At 35.8% G+C, this 22,406-nt stretch overlaps 1 protein-coding gene across 18 annotated transcripts in view; it reads right to left on the minus strand.

The window, feature by feature from the left end:
• The window catches only part of VEPH1 (ventricular zone expressed PH domain containing 1), a 759,919-nt gene that overhangs the window by 70,666 nt on the left and 666,847 nt on the right, over positions 1-22,406 (minus strand). For all 18 annotated transcript variants that reach the window (XR_007155827.1, XM_047876091.1, XM_047876078.1 and 15 more), the window contains one exon: positions 3,125-3,264. Coding sequence is in view for 17 of the 18 variants with exons in the window: in XM_047876091.1 (XP_047732047.1) it covers positions 3,125-3,264 (140 nt within the window). In the remaining variant the exon portion in view is untranslated. The remainder of the gene's footprint in view (positions 1-3,124; positions 3,265-22,406) is intronic.

Consider the following 22,406-nt stretch of genomic DNA (forward strand, 5'->3'; position numbering starts at 1 on the left):
GGGTTGTGGGAGGGGGGATGGGCTAAATGGGTAAAGGGCACTAAGGAATCTAGTCCTGAAATCATTGTTGTACTATATGCTAAGTAACTTGGATATAAATTTTTAAAAAATCACATTCACCTATATTTCATTTAAGTCAATGAAAACAAAGTTTTAAAGGAAGATTTAAGTTGTTTATATATTTACTGATCAATCGTGTTTAATAGTCATTTAAACATTGTGTTGTGCTATCTATAAAGTGAGAAGTATTTTAATTTTTTTTTTTTTCAACGTTTATTTATTTATTTTTGGGACAGAGAGAGACAGAGCATGAATGGGGGAGGGGCAGAGAGAGAGGGAGACACAGAATCGGAAACAGGCTCCAGGCTCTGAGCCATCAGCCCAGAGCCTGACGCGGGGTTCGAACTCACGGACCCTGAGATCGTGACCTGGCTGAAGTCGGACGCTTAACCGACTGCGCCACCCAGGCGCCCCAAGTGAGAAGTATTTTAATTCAAAGGAACAATTTTATAAAAACATAGAACATAATAAAGGGCATAAAATATTATTTATATACTTATAATACCATGTGTATTATCCTTTATATGTGAGGTCTGGTAAAATAATGGAAATGGTTTATAAAATTTTATTTTCTGTGTCAGTGATTGCCCAAGAATTAGCTTATGGGGATTTAGGTGGTCTGTGTGTACAAAGTTTCAATTTACTAAATGAAAACCAATAAGTTTTTTCCCAGAAAAATTTAATTATTATCATCACCAAGATAAGCTGTTTTTTATACTGAGTGAAGAAAGGTGGAGGATCTCATACCCCAAATAAGTAGCTTACAGATTAAAAAGGTCTAAGAGCCCATAACAGATTAATTATAAAACCCATAATGTGGACACATCTGGGAGTTTCTTAATTATTATCAGAAACTTACGCAGCATATGATTTTTCACTTGAAGAAAAATAGGACCTGATTTAACGAATCACCATTCCAAAGAGGATCATTGAGATCGGAATCTGTGAAGTTGAGAATTCCATGAATGTGTTAAATTGACAGAGAAAAGAAAGAGTCTGACCCAGCATATAAGGCTAGTACTGGGTTTGTAATGATCAAGTCAAAGATTTGATTATTGTTTAATCACAAGTCAGGATTCACCCAGACTACCCAATAACAAGCATGTGGAAAAAGAAAGGAAACATAGTAAAATTAACAAAGAAGAAAAGCAGCATAAACTATAGATACTTTTGCGTGATTTTGCTTAAAGAGAAACATAAGAATCAGACTAAATCAATAAAACAAGACTGAAGGGGCAAAAATAAAATCAAGTTTTTGGTTTATTTTCTGAAAACTGACAACTAAGAAGAACAAAGCCAACAATGAAACCAAATACAAAATCACTGATGAAAACTATTTGAAAAATATAAGTAGAAGAATAATAAGGTCAGTTCAAGAAAAGGAAAAAAAATGCTGCTTTTTATATTCACATAAATTTGGTTCACATCAAACTGTGAGTTGTTCTCTATGAGATATTATTGTTTTTTTTTTAAGTCTTCATATAGGAAAAGATGGTATTCCTAAGGCATGTCTAAGTTGTCTCTTAATTACTATAGTTCCATTTTATGATTACGATCTATTCAGCATTAAAATTCATTTTTCTTAGTAAGCTTTCATTTTATTTATAAAGAAATGTAATTATCTGGTTGGTGACTTTGATAGGTGCTCTTATAGAATATTTTATTTTATTTTATTTTATTTATCTTTTTAATATGAAATTTATTGTCAAATTGGTTTCCATACAACACCCAGTGCTCATCCCAACAGGTGCCCTCCTCAATGCCCATCACCCACTTTCCCCTCCCTCCCACCCCCATCAACCCTCAGTTTATTCTCAGTTTTTAAGAGTCTCTTACGGTTTGGCTCCTTCCCTCCCTAACTTTTTCTTTTCCTTCCCCTCCCCCATGGTCTTCTGTTAAGTTTCTCAGGATCCACATAAGAGTGAAAACATATGGTATCTGTCTTTCTCTGTATGACTTATTTCACTAAGCATAACACTCTCCAGTTCCAGCCACGTTGCTACAAAAGGCCATATTTCATTCTTTCTCATTGCCAAGTAGTATTCCATTGTGTATATAACCACAATTTCTTTATTATTTTATTTTTTTAAATTTATTTGAGAGAGAGAGAGTGCAGGGGAGGGGCAGAGAGAGAAAGGGAGAGAGAAAATCCCAAGTGGGTTCCATGCTCAGTGCAGAGCCTGATGCGGGGCTCAAACTCATGAACTTTGAGATCACGACTTGAGCCAAAATCAAGAGTTGGATGCTTAACCGATTGAACCACCCAGGCATGCCTTGCCTAATTTTTACCTATTTTTTAACATTCATGTTCTGTTTCACCCCTTCCTGCTCCTGTCTGCGACTCCACATTTCATTTTTTAACACACGTGCTACTAGGAAAAGACCACAGAGACCACTGAGTCAGGTGTCAGGTGTTCTGAGTTCTGCCTTTAATTTTCTTATCTGTAAAAATGATGTCTGATATTCCTTCTATTATTTACATTTTATAATCTATATTTAAATTTTATGTGAAAGTTTAATATATTCAAGATAAGTATTTCCAAATATTCAAGAATCTCTTTTGATGCTAAAATGTTTGCATTAAGTTGTTCATTAAGTTGAAATTTCCTCTTTATGTAATTTTACCTATATACATAACATCTATGGGGAAAGGTGGCATTCCCGTATCTTAATAATGTCAAAAAGGATATGTTGACACTAAAATTAATTGGAGATTGGAAGGCTGTGGAGAAATAAAGACAAACTCTACATAAAGAAAGCTATTCCTCCAAATAAGCTGTTTTTGTTATTGTGTAACAGAAGTATTTTCTCTTTTCTTCTTCCTTTTTAAACTAAGAATATTCATGATATTAATAGGTTTGGCCTCCTTGATGCTAATCCAAGGTCTTTTATAAAGAAACTATCCTAAAATATAGAAAACCCATGTTAAAAATTACTAATGAAATGTGTATGTGTTGCTATTATTTACATCGAACTCTAGTCAAAGAAAAATTCAGTAAAAATGATTATAAACTCATACCCCACCAACTCACTATGGAGCCATGACAAGCATGGATATACATACCTGCTGAAAGAGGAACATGATCTGGATCCATGGCTGAGGCTCTTGGCTGATGAGAATAAAACTGGATTTACTGTAGAGGCAGTAATGACCCTTCAGGGAGCAGGTAAAGAACAACTTTGCTACACAACTTCTAACAGAATCTAGAAACAAATGTACATAGCATTAAACATGGATTCCTTCCAGAGTCACACTTTATACTTCAACATACAAACACCTTTAAAAATACATTCTTCAGTTTTCAGTCTTTGAACCAATAACTCCAAACAACTGTGTATTTGGGTGTGGATCCATTTCATGGAATGTAGATTTAACTAAAAGATGCTTTCAACAAGGTATATTCTTTCTATCCATCCTTCCCTTGTTTCAACTAATAATGCATGAGGAATCTCTAAGCAACTCACCTGGAAGAAAGAAAACCTCGTGCCAATAATAAGGGAGATACAGTGTTGTTTCCATCTGAATGGGCACTTTGAAATGATAATGTGGGAAGGATAAGAAAATGCATGGAGGAAACCCAGGCATTTCTGGGCAGTGGATAGTATGACATGAACCAGTGACACTGTTCTCGTAGTTGTGCAGGGGCCACAAAGACAGCCCCCAGAATAACTCAGCTGGAGGTGTGGCTTCCTGTGAGCTGGCCTGGTCTGGTTAGAAAAGCTTATTTCATATTGAAGAGGTTCAGCAGGGAAACTTACTGAGATCATCTTTTATGGATAAGAAAGCGGGGGGGAGGATGGTGGTGGTGCCATGGAGCAGAGGTGGCAAGAAGCCATTTAATTTTTACACCCTACAAGATGGGTGTTACTATTTTTATTTTAAAAATGAGGAAATTTAGTGCATTGGCATGTCAGCTTAGTGAACGACTGTGAATGACTTGTTTACCACTATGATGTTGGCTTATGGCATGCAATAGATGCTTGATAGGGCATCTAGAAAGATGAATGATGCTCAGGGATCCAGAAAAACTCCTCAAGTCTACCCAATCTGGGGCAGAGCCAGGATTTGAACTCAGCTGAGCTGATGCCATGTTAGGATACTTTAGGCTCTTCTATACTGGGAATTTTTAAATCTATCATTTGATAATGCATAGGGTATTTATTCTTTCAGAGTTAAGCTGATATTTTAAATGAAATATTTTGAAAATCATTGGATTTTAGTATGTACTACTTTAAAAATGGAAATATGGGTTATAATTTATTAAAAGTTGATGGCGACCCTAATAACATGACAGTCAGTCCTCACCTAAGACAGTACCCTGGGGTTCCCTAGAAAATTGGGGAGGCTTATCTGTGCACCATAAGGGCTCAGTTGTGAAGGAATAACAGGTTTTTCAGAAAGAGTTTGGAAGAATTAAAGATGAACAGCCAATGACACATTAGAAGAGAAGGCATTAGAAATAAAACAGAGCCACAGGTCAATTTAGAAATATATACAGAGATCTTAATAGTTAACAACTTTCTGTGATTCTAAGACATTGGTATGGAAGAGGATGCTTTTGTGAGGTTAATTGCTTTAGGGAATTTTAAAAAATTGGGTTCAGTATCCAATAACCTTGTATAAAATCAGAAAGCATTTCTGCATTCTGTGGATGAATGGATCATGAGATGTAAAGAGTGACTGAAGGTTCAGTGGAAAAGACCAGGAGGCCCTGCATTGAGAAAGAAAGTCCTCAGAGTATAGAATTAAGCACAATATTGGCCTAACTTTGCCCTACCAGAAATTATTTGAAAATGGTAACTAAAAATATTTTAGTACAGATGTTCTGAAAAATTTAGTTTAATAAATACTAAAGAAGCAGGAAGCCAAGTATTCTATAAGAGTATACACACAAAAATGGTATTTGAAATAAATCTAGCTCTGATGTACATGCTGAGACAGCAATACGTTTTGCTTTGACAGAAGGTTTCAAAAGAGAACAAGTTCTTTTCTAAGAACTTATGCAGTAGCTTGACAGTCACAAGTTGGGCCTCAGGCCTCTGCCAAGAAAAAAAGGTTTTGTCTTTTCCTTCCCTTAGATTCTCACTGCTAATTCATGTTTTCTTTTGCAGAGGAACATTGATTAGATTTATTTTACTCACCCTGGGTCTACCAGCTTTCTATACACAAACCACAGGGGTCTCAGATCACAAAAATGGGCAAAGCAGAAGAGAGGGGTTTGTATCTTAGAAGCAGATATGCTGGTTATAAAAATAAACCAGTTCTGTGATATCTTCTGTTAATTCTTTCCATAACCTGATCTGTGGCAACACTTTTTTCCTCATTTTTTTCAGAGTTTCCTAACTTGGAAAATTTCTCCACAACACTGACATTTAGTTGTTGATTTTTTGCTGCAATTTTCTCCCTTATGTTCACTCTGTGGTATTGAATGGTAGGCATGCAGTGAATGATTGCTGGATGAATAATGAATGTCAGGCACTATGTGGAGAGCAAGAAGGACCAGGATATTGACCCTGCTCTTAAGAAGCTTACAGCCAAATGGGAGAAACATCTATAAGTAAAACATAAATTGTTGTAAGTCCATGGGATAATGGAGGAACACACAATTCTGATTGCTCAGAGAAATGAGCAGCTGTTTTCATTGGGGAATAAGAGGAATCTTCATGGAAGAGGAAATATTTGGGGTCACTTTGAAAGATAACCAATATTTTGAACTTAGAAAAAGTTGGGAGGAGACCAGCATTTTAAATGAAGGGAACATCCAGGGAAAAAATCACATAAGGCATGAAGTTTTAGGTAATTCCAAGTAGTGAGATAGTGTATCTGGGTCATTATGATAATTTTTCTTCTACATTTGATGTCAAAAGGGTTATTTATTTTTATAGAGTAAATGTTGAAGGCCATGCTTTGCTTAATATAGAATGCTTTGCATATTCCACCAAATCTGATTATTTCTTTCTTTTTGTAGATAACAGCTTATCTTTGTAAAAAATAAAGGATTTGCTGTGGTCTTTATAAATACTAAAGTTAACATGAACATCAATAATTGTATAATACAACGTATTATAAGCTGAAATGTTCAAAATATACATCACACACATGGAGAGATTTAAAGCTATGATACAAAATACAAGAGCATGTTTCAGTTCAAGATGGCAACATAAGAAAAAACTCTGAACTCACTTTCACCCTGGAACCCACCACATTACACCTATTAATAGAACAATTCTTTGTGAAGAACTGAGGGCCGACTGAACAGCTACTGAGCAACCAAAATAGAAAGAATGGCAAGAAAACAGCAAGAGAGATGGAGACATCCCATGGTTTAAAAGATATACAGCCACACCTCCAGTCAGCCAACAAAAGTCACTAAGTACACACAGTCTGCCTAAGGAACACCATACACAAGATCACTTCTTCAACTTTAGAAGTAGTCATTTCATCTTATCCACAGAGACAAACAGAGAAAAGCAAGAAAACTGGGGAGACAGAGGAATATGCTCCAAAGAAAGAACAAGAAAAAAAAAACTCAGAAAAAGAACTAAATGAAATAGAGATAAGCAATATGCCTGATAAAGAATTTAAAGTAATGATCACAAAGATACTCACTGGACTAGATAAAAGAATGGAAGAATCCAGAGACCTTCATTAAAGACAGAAAATATTAAAAAGAACCAATAAGAATTGAAGAATACAATAACTGAAACAAAAAACATACTAGAGGGAATCAACAATAGACAAGAAAATGCAGAAGACTATCATTGATCTGGAAGACAGGGTAATAGAAAGCACACAAGCTGAATAGCAGAAAGAGAAAAGGATTTTTTAAAATGAGGATAATTAAGGGATCTCTCGGACAACATCAAGCCAAAAAACATTCACATTGTAGAAAAAAAAAAAGAAAGAGGTGTAGAAACTTATGTCAAGAAATAATAACTGAAAACTTCCCTAACCTAAGAAGAGAAATAGATATTGAAGTCCAGGAAACAGAGATTCCAAACAAGATGAACCCAAATAAGTCTACACCATAGCACATAATAATTAAAATGTCAAAGATTAAAGATAAACAGAGAATCATAAAAGCAGTCAGAGAGAAACAAAAAGTCACTTACAAGGGAAAAGCTTTAAGACTATAAACTAATTTTTAGCAGAAACTTTGCAAGCCAGAAGGAAGTGGCATGATATGTTCAAAGTGCTGAAAAGAAAAAACCTACAACCAGAAATACTCTAACTGGTAAGGTTATCATTCAGATTTGAAGTTGAGGTAAAGAGTTTCCCAGACAAACAAAAGATAAAGGAACTTATCACCATGAAACCAGCCTTATAAGAAATGTTAAAGGGATTTCTTTAAGTGGAAAAGAAATGGCCATAATTAGGCATAAGAAAAATATGAATAAAAAGATGTAAAATATGACTATATATATATGTATACATACATATATATAGTGGAGAAGTGGAAAAGTATGAATAAAAAGATGTAAAATATGACTATATATACATATGTATGTATGTATACATACATATGTATATATAGTGGAGAAGAGAATAAAAAGGGAAAGAAAAGGAGAAAGAGAAAAAGAGAAAGAAAATCTTTAACACTCCCCTTATATCAATGGATAGATAATCCAGACAGAAAATCCATAAGGAAACATTTTTTTTAAAATGTTTATTTATTTTTGAGAGAGCGAGTGAGCAAGGGAGGGGCAGAGAGTGAGGGAGACAGGGGATCCTCTGTGGGCTCTGCACTAATAGCAGAGAGCCTGACGTGGGGCTCAAACTCATGAACCATGAGTTCATGACTTGAGACGAAGTCAGACGCTCAACCAACTGACCCACCTAGGTGCCCCAGGAAATAATGTCTTTGAATGGCACATTGGACCAGATGGGCATAACAGATATATACAGAACATCCCATCCAAAAACAACAGAATACACTTTTCAAGTGCACACGGACATTCTCCAGAACAGATCACATATTAGGCCATAAAACAAGACTCAATAAATCAAAGAGGATTGAAATCATACTGTGCATCTTTCCCAATCACAATGGTATGAAACTAGAAATACATCACAGGAACAAAACTGGAAAAAACACAAAGACATGGAGACTAAACAACATGATAGTAAACCAATGGGTCAATGAAACAATCAAGGAAGAAAAAAAAATAAATGGAGACAAATGAAAACACAAAGTTTCAAAATCTCAGAGACACAGTAAAAGCAGTCCTAAGAGAAAAGTATATAGCAATTCAGACCTACCTCAAGAAATAAGAAAAAAACCTCAATAAACAATCTAACCTTATGCCTAAGGGAACTAGAAAAAGAACAATGTGCAAGGTGAGTAGAAAAAAGGAAATAATAAATATCAGAGTGGACATGAATGATGTAGAGAGTTAAAAAAAAGAGTATGAAAAAATTAATGAAACCAAGAGCTGGTTATTTGAAAATATAAACCAAACTGACAAACCGTTAAGTAGACTTACCAAGAACAATGGATAAAGGACCCAAATAAATAAAATCAGAAATGAAAGAGGAGAAGTAACAACTGAGACCACAGAAATACAAAGGATTTCAAGAAAATATTATGAAAAATTGTATGCCAACAAACTGGACAACCTAGAAGTAGATACATTTCTAGAAACATAGAATCTTCCAAAACTGAAGCAGGAAGAAACAGAAAATATCACAGACTGATTATAAGTAATTAAATTGAACTGGTAATAAAGAAAACTACCAACAAATAAAATTCCAGGACTATATGGATTCACAGCTGAATGCTACTGGACATCTAAACAAGAGTTAATAGTTATTCTTCTCAAATTATTCCAAAAAATACAAGAGGAAAGAAAGCTTCCAAATACATTCTGTGAGTCTAGCATTAATTACCCTGATATCAAAACAAAGATACCACCAAAAAAGAAAACTTCAGGCCAATACCCCTGATGAACATAAATTCAAAAATCTTCTACAAAATATTAGCAAATCATATATAACAATACATTAAAAAGACTGTTCACCACAATCAGGTGGGACTTATTCCTGGGATGCAAGATGGTTCAATAGTCACAAATCAATCAATGTCATACACATCAACAAAACAAAGGATAAAAATCATTTGATCATTTCAATAGATGCTGAAAAAGCATTTCACAACATTGAACATCCATTCATGATAAAAACTCAAAAAAAAAAGGGGTTAGAGGAAACATACCTCAACATAATAAAGGCATGTATGGTAAACCCCAGCTAACATAATCCTCAGTGGTAAACAGCTGAGGTTTTTTTTTTTCGGGTCAGGAATAAGAAAAGGGTGTTCATTCTTACTACTTTTCTTCAACATATTACTAGAAGTCCTAGCCATAGTAATCAGACAAGAAAAAGAAATAAGAGGCATCCATATTGGTAAAGAAGAAGTAAAACTTTCACTATTTGCAGATGACATGATACTACAGATAGAAAATCCTAAAGATTCCACCAAAAACTATTAGAAATAGTACATAAATTCAGTGAAGTGGCACGATACAAAATTAATACACAGAAATTGGTAGTGTTCTATACACTAACAATGAAGTCACAGAAAGAGAAATTTAAAAAGCAACACCATTTACAATTGTACCAAAAGAATAAATACCTAGGGGTATTCTTTCTGATGAAAGAAACTGAAGATGACACAAACATATGGAAAGATATTACATGCTCATGGATTGGAAGAATTAGTATTGTCAAGGTGTCCATATTACCTAAGCATCTACAGATTCAGTGTAACCCTTATCAAAATACCAATAGCATTTTTCACAAAACTAGAACAAATAATACTCAGATTTGTATGGGGCCACAGAAGACCCTGAATAGTCAAAGCAATCCTGAGAAAGAACAAAGCTAGAGGTATCATAATTCCAGATTTCAAGATACACTGTAAGTATGTAGTAATCAAAACAGTATGGTACTGGCACAAATAATAGACACATAGATCAATAGAACAGAATAGAGAACCTAGAACTAAATTCACATTTATATGGACAATTAATCTATGACAAAGCAGAAAAGAATATCCAATTGGAAAAAAAGATAATCTCTTCAACAATTAGTGTTGGGGAAACTGGTCAGCTACATGCAAAAGAAACTTGACCACTTTCTTACACCATACACAAAAATAAATCAAAATGGATTAAAGACTTAAATGTGAGACCTGAAACCATAAAAATCTTAGAAGATGTATGCAAAAATCCTCAACAATGTACTAACCAACCAGATCCAACACTACATTAAAAGAATTATTCACCACAACCAAGTGAGATTTATACCTGGGATGCAGGGCTGGTTGAATTTCTGCAAAACAATCAATGTGATGCATCACATCAATAAAAAAAGGAAAAGAACCACATGATCCTCTTAATAGAAGCAGAGAAAGTATTTGACAAAATCAGCATTCTTTCTTGATAAAACCCCTCAAGAAAGTAGGGATAGAAGGATCATATGTCAAGATCATAAAAGTCATATATGAAAGACCCACAGCTAGTATCATCCTCAATGGGGAAAAACGAGTTTTCCCCTAAGGTCAGGAACAAGACAGGGATGTCCACCCTCACCACTGTTAATCAACATAGTATTTGAAGTCCTAGCCTTAGCAATCAGACAACACAAAGGAATAAAAGGCATCCAAATCGACCAGGAGGAAGTCAAACTTCCACTCTTCACAGACGACTTGATACTCTATATGGAAAACCCAAAGATTCCACAAAACCACTGCTATAACTGATCCATGAATTCAGCAAAATTGTAAGATATAAAATCAATACACAGAAATCAGCTGCATTTCTAGACACCAATAATGAAGTAACAGAAAGAGAAATCAAGGAATTGATCCCATTTACAATTGCACCAAAAACATAAAATACCTAGGAATAAACCTAACCAAAGAGGTGAAAAATATATACACTGAAAACTATAGAAAGCTTCTGAAAGGAATTGAAAAAGACACACACACAAAGGAAAAATATTCCATGCTCCTGGATTGGAAGAACAAATATTTAAAATATCAGTACTACCCAAAGCAATCTACATATCCAATGCAATCTCTATCAAAATAACACCAGCATTCTTCACAGAGCTATAACAAATAATCCTAAAGTTTGTATGGAACCAGAAGAGACCCCATAGAGCCAAAGCAATCCTGAAAAAGAAAGCCAAAGCTGGAGGCATCACAATCCCTCAAGATGTGTTACAAAGCTGTAATCATCAAGACAGTATGGCACTGGCACAAAAACAGACACTCAGATCAATGGAACAGAATAGAGAACCCAGAAATGAACCGACAGATATATGGCCAACTAATCCTTGACAAAGCAGGAAAGAATATCCAATGGAATAAAGAGTGTCTCTTCAGCAAATGGCACTGGGAAAACTGGGCAGCAACATGCAGAAGAATGAACCTGGACCACTTTCTTACACCATACACAAAAATAAACTCAAAATGGATGAAAGGCCTAAATGTAAGACAGGAAGCCATCAAAATCCTAGAGAACAAAGCAGACAAAAACATCTTTGACCTTGGCTGCAGCTTCTTAGTCAACAAGTCTCTGGAGGCAAGGGAAACAAAAGCAAAAATGAACTATTGGGACCTCATCAAGATAAAAAGCTTCTGCATGGTGAAGAAACATTCAGCAAAACTGATTGGCAACCAACGGAATGGGAGAAGATATTTGCAAATGATATATCAGACAAAGGGTTAGAATCCAAAATCTATAAAGAACTCACCAAATTCCACACCCAAAAAACAAATAATCCAGTGAAGAAATGGGCAAAAGACATGAATAGACACTTCTCCAAAGAAGATATTCAGATGGCCAAATGACACATGAAAAAATGCTCAATATCACTCATCATCAGGGAAATACAAACTAAAACCACAATGAGATACCACCTTACTCCAGTCAGAATGGCTAAAATTAACAACTCAGGTAATGACAGATGTTAGCGAGGATACGGAGAAAGAGGATCTCTTGTGCACTGCTTGTGGGAACGCAAACTGGTGCAGCCACTCGGGAAAACAGTATGGAGGTTCCTCAATATGGACCCAGCAATTGCACTACTAGGTATTTATCCAAGGAAACACAGGTGTGTTGTTTAGAAGGGACACATGCACCCCAATGTTTATAGAAGCACTATTGACAACAGCCAAAGTATGGAAAAAGCCCAAATGTCCCATGACAGATGAATGGATAAAGAAGATGTGGTATGTATATACAAGGGAGTATTATTCGGAATCCAAAAGAATGAAATCTTGCCCTAATTACGTGGATGGAACTAGAGTGTATAATGCTAAGTGAAATTAGTGAATCAGAGAAAGACAAATATCATATGACTTCACTCATAAATGGAATTTAAGATACAAAACAGATGTACATAAGGGAAGGGAAGCAAAAATAATATAAAAACAAGGAAGAGACAAAACATAAAAGACTTAAATATGGAGAACAAACTGAGGGTTGCTGGAGGGGTTGTGGGTGGAGGGGATGGGCTAAATGGGTAAGAGGCATTAAGGAAGACACTAGTTGGCATCAGCACTGTTGTTATGCATAGGGAATCACTGGAATACACTCCTGAAATCATTATTGCACTATATGTTAACTAACTTGGATGTAAATTTAAAAATAAATAAATCAATAAAATTTAAAAAAAAAATAGAAGAGAACACAGGCAGTAATTTCTCTGACATTGGCCATAGCAACATTTTTCTAGATATATCTCCTAAGGCAAGGGAAACAAAAGCAAAAATAAATTATTGGGAGCATATCAAAATAAAAAGAAAACTTTTGCACAGCAAAACCATCAACAAAAAGATAACCTACTGAATGGGAGAAGATATTTGCAAATGATATATTCAATAAGCTGTTAATATCCAAAATATATAAAGAATTTGTACAACTCAACACTAAAAAAAAAAATCTGATTTTAAAATGAGCAGAGAACTTGAATAGACATTTTCCCAAAGAAGATATACAAACAGCTAGCAGACACGTGAGCAGAAGTTCAACATCACTAATCATCAGGGAAATTCAAACCACAACCACAATAAGATATCACCTTACACCAGTTAAAATGGCTAAAATCAAAATTATAAGAAATAACAAGTGTTGGCAAGGATGTGGAGGGAAAAAAAAACCCCTTGTGTGTGTTGGTAGAAATGAAAACCCCTATGTTTACTGCAGCATTATTTACAGTAGCCAAGACATGGAAGCAACCTGTGTCGATCAACAGACAAATGGATACGGAAAATGTGGTATGTATACACAATGGAATATTACACAGCCATAAGAAAAGATGAGATCTTGCCATTTGAGACAACATGGATAGGCCTAGAGAGTATTATCCTAAGTGAAATAAGCCACACTGAGAAAGACAAATAAGGTATGATTCCACTCATAAATGGAATCTAAAAAAAAAAAAAAGAATAAATCAACAAAAAGCAGAATCAGAACTACAAATACAGAGAACAAACTGATGGTTGCCAGACAAGAGGGGTGTGGGGGCTTGGGCAAAATAGGTGAGGGGGGGGGGAGGGAGATATAGGCCTACAGTTATGGAATGAGGAAAGTCACAGGAATACAATGTAGAGAAGATGGAATACAGCCAATGATACTGTAATAGCGATGTCATGGGGCAAATGGTAGCTAAATTTGTCGTGAACATAGTGTAATGTATAAACTTGTCAGATCACTAAGTTATACACCTGAAATGAATGTAACATTGTGTGTTGGCTATATTATGAGACTGAACTCAGAACCCGTGTCAGCTATATTAAAAACAACAATGAAAACAACAACAACAACAAAACATTCGGTCTTTTTTTCAAAGTCTTTAGGAATCATTTGGAATTTTCTTTTTATCTCTTTTCTCCCTCAGTTCATACACCTTTATTCCTGCACTGCATTGTGCCATATTAACATTTTGTTAGCATTTTCAAACAAACTCTTATTTTAGAAAACTTTTAGATTTACAGAAAATTTATGAATAACTAATCGTTCCCATAAACTAAGCAACCAGTTTCTCTATTATTAACATCTTAAGTTAATATGGTATATTTATTACAAGTAATGAACTAATATGGATACACTGTTACAAACTTAAGTCGATAGTTTATTCAGAGTTCCTTTGTTTATACTTAGTGTCTTCTTTCTGTTCCAGGATCCCACCCATTCAAGATACTACGTGACATTTATTCATTGTGTATCTCTAGGCTCCTCTTGGCTGTGGCAATTTCTCAGACTTTCCTTGTTTTTGATGACATTCACAGTTTTGAGAGTACTTTTGTTATATATTTTGTGGGATGTCCCTCAGATTGAGTTTGTCTGTTTCTCTCTCACAATTAGACTGAGATTTTGAGTTTTGGAGAGGAAGACCACAGAGGTAAAGTGTTATTTTCATCATATCATGTCAAGAGTACATTTGCTGATCATGACATAACTATTGATGTTGACCTTGATCACCTGGCTGAGGTAGTGTTTACCAGGTTTGTCTACTATAAATGTACTCCTTTCCCCCCACTTTGCACACTATACTCTTTGAAAGGAAGTCATTATGTGTAGCTCACATTTAAGGTGTGGGAAGTCTGCTCCACCTCTTTGTGGTCAGAATAGCTACATAAATTATGTAGGATTCTGTACATATTTGTCTCTTCCTCCTGCAGTTATTTAATTCAAACGATTTAGTCAATTATTCTATCAGTATGTACTTGTGGATATTTATTTTATAATTCAGGACTATTTTATTTATTTTATTGCTCTAATTGTTTCAGCTTTGGCCATTAGGAGCTCTTTCGTTGGCTTCTATGTTCATTTGAAGTGCTCCCACCATTGTGTGTGTGGTTTTGTTTTGTTTTGTCTTTGAGCACTTCCTTACTTTATAGCACTAAATAAAAGATACTCCAGGCTCATCATGATTGTTTCCTGCCCTGTTATAGAATCAGCTGTTTCTCCAAGGATTTCGGGTTCCTTTTATTGGAAAATGGTGTTAGAAACTAAGATCTGGGTACTAGGTATGTTTGTTGCTACTGGAGTGCCATTGCTCCTTGGCCCTCTCAGCTGATAAAACAAGGAAATTATGTGTGTATAGTAACCCAGGTATGTATACATGTCTCTACATGAACCTGGCTCTTGCTCTGTTAGTATCATCTGTCTGCTATAGAAGGTAGAGTTCTCTCCCTCTCCTTTTCTTTCCCTTCCTTCCCTGCCACCTTCTTTCTTAAAAATCTTTGTATATTTAACATCTACTATAGTGCCTGGCATAGAGAGGCTCACTTCAAAACATCATAATGATATTTTATTACACTCTTTCTAGTTTCTTCTGGAACAATAAAGATAAAACCAGTAAAACAACCCCATGAACATGAGAAATCATAATAACAATAATACAATATTAATTTTCATGTTGAAATTTTATCTCACTTTAAATGCTTCACAATGTCATATCTAACATAAGAGATACAACTATTTGTCAATGTGAACATTCTTCCTCAGTTTAGCTACTTGTAGTTTAGCTGTATCCCAGATGCCAATAATCTTATGTTAGGATCTTAGTAAATAAATACTTCTTTATTTGTTTCATGGTTGTAAAATGCTAAAAAATAATCTAAAAAGCATACATTTTTGGAAATGAACTTTTAGAAAACATAAAACTAGAAATGGTTCTGCAGCATCTGGGTGGCTCAGTTGGTTAAGTGTTCAACTCTTGATTTTGGCTCAGGTCATGATCTCATAATTGTGGGATGGAGCCCCATATTAGGGTCTGGACTGAGTGCAGAGCCTGCTTGGGATTTTCTGTCTTCCTCTCTCTCTGCCCTTCCCTCTCACACATGTGTGCACCCTCCCTTTCTAAAAGAAAGAAAGAAAGAAAAAAAGAAATGGTCCTAAATGGCATCCTAAAATTTCAGAAAGGAGTTATAATTTTAGAATAATATTTTAAGTCTAGTGGAAATTCTGAATCAAGCAAAACCAAAATAAAAAATAAAAATTAGACTTTAATTCATATGTGAATGTATGTGATGTACTTGAAATATTAGAGCAAGTCAATATGTAGAATAACTAATATTAGCATTTACTCTTGTACCAATTTCTGTTCAATGTTTTATATAATTCAATCAATTATTCAATCCTCATACTTATCTATTATTATCTCTTTTCACTTAAAAGATTAAAGGCTCAGAGAGTTAAGTGACTTAAGTAAGACGTGGAACTACAATTTGGATCCAAGTTTATTAAAATGCTAAACCCATGTTTTGTTCACAAAGCAATACTACCTCTTTCTTTTTTTTTTTTATTTTTATAAACTTTTTTTTTTTCAACGTTTATTTATTTTTGGGACAGAGAGAGACAGAGCATGAACGGGGGAGGGGCAGAGAGAGAGGGAGACACAGAATGGGAAACAGGCTCCAGGCTCCGAGCCATCAGCCCAGAGCCTGACGCGGGGCTCGAACTCACGGACCGCGAGATCGTGACCTGGCTGAAGTCGGACGCCCAACCGACTGCGCCACCCAGGCGCCCCAATACTACCTCTTTCAAAGTCACATTGTCTAATAGACTTGAATCTGCCTCCCAGCTGAGTTATCTTCTGCAGGGACAGAATCGACAATCCAAAATAATTTGCCAATATCTTTAACGACACCACATAAGTTGTCCAGCTTTAGAAATATAAACTGAGGCATTAATTTCTATGCAATTACTATAGAGTCAACATACTTTTCCTTCTTTCTATCTTTCTTTCTTTCTTTCTTTCTTTCTTTCTTTCTTTCTTTCCTTCTTTCGAGAGTGTGTGCACACACATGCGCTCATGTGAGAGGGGGAGGGGCAACGAGACAGGGAGAGGAAGAGACAGAGAGACAGAGAGACAGAGAGAGAGAGAGAATCTTAAGCAGATTCTATGCCCAGGACAGAACCTGACGTGGGCTTAATTTTACAACTGTGAGGTCATGACCTGAGCTAAAATCAAGAGTCGGACACTTAAGTGACTGAGCCACCCAGGTACCCCCAACATAATTTTCTAACTTGGGGGTAGGACAAATCTTCATAAATCTACAGAGATGTGGAAAATCTGTAAAGAGAAGCTCTTTATAGGCCTGTGTAAAATGGGAATAATTGGTCTCTTTTATCCTTATATGTGCTCAGAAATAGGAGAGAGTTACAAACCCTGAAAGAATAATCAAAATGAATTTGCTTAGAGTTCCTTAGAGGTGGAGAAAGCTGTAGAATCAGGTGAAGGAGGACTGTGGTGGTAACTTTAATGTCCCATGATGCTCTGAGAGCAGCTGACAAGTGTGACTCTTTTTCTAAATATCTATACTGGATCTGAGAAACACATCATTCTTCTTGGGAGACTAGACACTTGTAACTCATCACCCAGGGTGGTTCTTATATATAATCTATGGCATTATATGCTTTTTATTTAGAGATAAATACCTTTTAAGAATAAATATAGAATATAGCATTGACTTTTTTTAATGTAGCTAGCAGAAATATCAAAGAGTTGGCTTTAGTTTTTGGAAAAAAAGAATGTTAACTCTTGTTTTGTATTCTTTACGAAACTTATACTTTGAAAGTTCTCTTCCAGCTAAATAAGGATCAGATAAATGTTATCTGGCTTGTTTCCCAGGTTTTTTAGCTGAGCCATTTGTCTCCATAGCCAAACTGTATTTCTAGAATGATTTGTAAAAACTCAAACACAGGAAGGTATTTGCTGAAATTGCTAGACTGAAAGTATTCACACTTTGAACATAACATAAACACACAACAAATTCAGAGAAGGCGTTTTGAGAGACTTAGCGTCAAGAAAGCTAATTTTCATTGACTTCTTACTTTGTACTTAGGTGTAAGTGTAACAAACAAATCAAACTTTTATGAAGTAGGTCTTGTTATCCCCATTTTATAGAGAAGGAAATTTCAAGATCAAACTTCCAGGAAGCAACTGAGTGAGCATTTGAACCCAGGTTCTAAAGCCCGTCTCTTTCCAGTGTATTACTGAATAGCTCAGATAAAATAGTGGTAATACAAGTACCTAAAAAAGGAAGTATTGTTCAATGGAAATATCATTGGCCCAGAAGTCAGACAACCAGGGTCTTAGTGAGTAGCCTCCTATTATCTTTCCTGTCTGTCCTTGGGCTTCTTATCTATAAAATGGGGCCAGTCAAAAGCTGATCCAGAAGGTACTTTTTAAATCTTAAAATTTTATCCGCTTATTATCTTTCTCTCTCCTAGATTGTAAGCTCCATGGAGGTAAGGATTTTTTTTTATTGTGGGAAAATATATACAATATGAAACGGACCATTTTAACCATTCTTAGGTAAAAAGTTCAATGGCAGTAAGTATATTCATATCATTGTACAATCATCACCATTATCCATCTCCAGAACTTTTTCCCCTTCTCCTATTAAAACTCTGTACCTATTAAATTATAACTCCCATTTCCCTCTCCCCACTCAGCCCCTGGCAACCACCATTCTACTTTATGTCCTTATGGATTTGACCACTCTAGGTATTTCGTGTAAGCGGAATCATACAACATTTATCCTTTTGTGCCTGGCTTATTTCATTTAGCATAACATCTTCAAGGTTCATTTATGTTGTAGGATATATCAGAATTTCATTCCTCTTCAAGGCTGAATAATTTTCATTAAATGTATCTACCACATTTTACTTACCCATTCATCCATTGATGAACAATTGGATTATTTCCACTTTTTGGCTATTGTGAATTGTGTTGCTATGAACATGGGTGTGTAAATATCTCTTTTAGATCCTGATTTAAATTCTTTTACATACATACCCAAAAGTGGGATCGTCAGATTACATGGCAATTCTATGTTCAATTTTGGGGGAACTTTCATACCGGAATGTACTTTTTAGCTCTGAGATTCTATAATTCAGTGAGGGGCTAAGAAGCCCATGAAGAAATGTACCTCTGATGACTTCCCAAATTAGGGTTGGATGTTTGCCCAGGGCTACCACAACTTGCTTTCAGTACTCAATACAGGACAGATGGCAACAGGGTCTGTGAGAGTAGATTTCCTCTTCCTACTTGATACTAGACAGACAAGAACCACTGAGGCCATTTCTTACATCTCGCATGTAATTCTTCTTTGATGTATTTCAGAGACATGAAATTCAAAATACTAAATCAGAATTTCTAACTAATATTGTCATTTCACTGTATAAATATCCTAAATTAAACAGAAAAAAAGTAGGAGGAAATGAAACTGGTAATTTATCTGATGGGAGCTTTTCCAAATCATGTAAAATAAAGCATGTTTTTAAAGTCAACCATAAATTACAATGTTGGAGAAAAAATGTAGAACATGCTTTATTACTTTAAAATACTTTTGCTTTTGCCTAAAAAAAAATGGAAGAAGGCATGACAAGCCAGTGTGCACCACTTATTAAACTTTAATTCCAAATGATTTGCGAATATATATTTTTATCTTAGACGAAAAGTGTACTCTCTGTCATTCCCAAATTAAAATTTAGATGCTTTGAAAATAATAACCATTATTTTATAACTTTGATGTAGGAAATAGAGGAAAGACATTGCAAGATAAAAAAAATAGATTCTCAAAGCAAAGATGAATTTTTGAAATGACTGTTTGAAATGATATCAAATAATTCTTTAAGAGTAGACATTGTTTTAATTATTATGGTATTTACAGGGCTAGGTTCTGCAATCAGTGATTTCTTGAACTGATATGTGCTTAAGGAAATTTCTCATTTCACCGAATTTCTCATTTGATGAAGAATGTAGAGCAGGAAACTGACGGGAAAGGAGACTTTGCCTCGTTTTCATGAAGTTCGACTTACATCAGTGTTGGTTGGGAAATACATTGTCTATTCTCAGCAGCTGACTGGCTACTGGCCATATCACATGCACATGTGTGCAACATCCCCCCAGAGCCAAAGTACAAGGCTCATTTTCCTACTCATGGCAAAAATTCCAGCTATCTGCCAAACAAGCATGACAGATGCTTTTGTTTGGAATTATCCAAAAAATGAAATAAAGTTATTTTGCAAGTGATTGCTTTAATAATATCAATAAAATTCAGAGAAGCAAAGGGAAATTTGGTAATTGCATATTAAGAAATGTACAAACCATTGGTGTACAAAATCAGTACAAGACCCTGATGGAGTCAAAATTATATATATATATATATATATATACATATATATATATATATACACACACACACACACACACACACACACATATATATATACACACACACATATATATACACACACAGACATATATATAATTTTAATTTTTTTAACATTTATTCATTTTTTGAGAGACAGAGTGTGAGTGGGGGAGGGGCAGAGAGAGAGAGGGAGACACAGAATGGGAAGCAGGCTCCAGGCTCTGAGCTGTCAGCACAGAGCCCGATGTGGGGCTCGAACTCACAGACCGTGCGATGATGACCTGAGTCAAAGTCAGACGCTTAACCGACTGAGCCACCCAGGCACCCCAAATCAAAATTATATATTAGTATATGAACATATATATTCATATAAATGCATGGGAGAAAGGTCTGTAAAGCTATAGATCAATCATTGACAGTGATTTTTCTGGGTTGAAAAGTGGGATTGGGTGTGGGAGCATATACTTTTTATTCCATATAAATGGAATTTATATTATTGTAATTGTCTCCTTGTGGGTTTATATTCATGTGTACCTACATAATTTAAAAAGAAAAAACTCATATAAAATGAAAAAGTTGATATTGATTAAAGCAGGAAATTTAAATAAGATCTCACTAAAATTACCATGCAATGGAGCTAATATTTATAGTTTTAAAAACATTTTTCTCTTTTGCCTTCTTTTTTTTTTAATTTTTTTTCAACGTTTATTTATTTTTGGGACAGAGAGAGACAGAGCATGAACGGGGGAGGGGCAGAGAGAGAGGGAGACACAGAATCGGAAACAGGCTCCAGGCTCTGAGCCATTAGCCCAGAGCCTGACGCGGGGCTCGAACCCACGGACCGCGAGATCGTGACCTGGCTGAAGTCGGACGCTTAACCGACTGCGCCACCCAGGCGCCCCTCTTTTGCCTTCTTGAGTTCACAACTTTTGCCCTAATCCTTGTGAGCCTCCACCTACCTGTCAGTCAAATGGGCATGGGAGTGGTGGGAGTAGACATCCGATAATTATACGAGTACAGAGAGAATGACCAAGATGAAATAGAATTCAGTTGCCAAATTTGGATTATATGGTATGATGACTAGCCTTGCTAGCAAAGCTTCTGTCTTGGTAAAGGATATTCTAATTTATTTGTTTCTCTTTAGTCTATCAACTCCTGTACTTGGAGGACTTGTATAGATTGGTGGTATGGAGCAAATGGCAGCTAAGTCAGTTTTGTGGTTGAGTTGTTATGGGAGAACATAACATAGAAGAAGTAAAAGAGAAAGCTTTTCAGTTGTGGTAGAATAGATTGGGGAGAGAAGGAGAGAGACAAGTGTGAAGCCATCAGACATGAGTCCTGACTTCCCAATCTTTGGACTTCAGTCTGGGGAAGAGGGAGTATATTAGATAAGTTACGGTAATACTGGGGGCAATGATGATCCTTACAAAGAATGAGATCCATTCCCAGGTGGCACTCAGCACCAATACAGAGCAGTCAACTAAGTTACAAGCACAGCTCCATGAACTAAGCAGAGAGAGTCTGAGGTTCAGCTCTCATGGACCACCCTTGTCTCTTTTATGAGGTAGATGGAGGAGGAAGGAGCTGCAACTGTGGCTAGACAGCTTTTCAGAGAAATCACCACAGTGTGCGTGTGTGAGGGTGGGGGTGTGGTGTGGAAAACTCTGCATGATGGGCTACAGGGATAACTGTCCAAGGCAGACCTTGGAGGGCACCACAGCATCAGTGGGTACTGAGGTGGGGTCAGAATGGTCAGATAGAGCTATTGGCCTGTCCTTATGTACATTTCCTGTATGATATTACACCACTCTAAACTTAAGTTGGGATACGGTGATCGGGCAAGCAACAGACACTATCCTTTAGGCAAGAAGACACTCTTTCCTCACCCTCCGCTCCCAGGCACAGTGCTTTCCCTCCACCATACAAAAAGAGCACCTCCAGAAGCCACCTTTGGGAGATAAGCATGGGAGGGGGTAAAATAAAAGAACATTTTGAAGCAAATAAGAAATCGTTCCCTAACTGTACTATTCAAATGATCCCATGGGATTAAATGTAAACAAGACTCAGTTTATTTTCCACCTCATCAGCCAGTGGTTAGTTATTCCTTATGAGTTCTGGACAAAATGATAGTATATGTTCTCTACAAGTATGAGTTGTACTGTGAAATTT

This window comes from Prionailurus viverrinus, chromosome C2 (assembly GCF_022837055.1).
Source record: "Prionailurus viverrinus isolate Anna chromosome C2, UM_Priviv_1.0, whole genome shotgun sequence".
NCBI classification, from domain to species: Eukaryota; Metazoa; Chordata; class Mammalia; order Carnivora; family Felidae; genus Prionailurus; species Prionailurus viverrinus.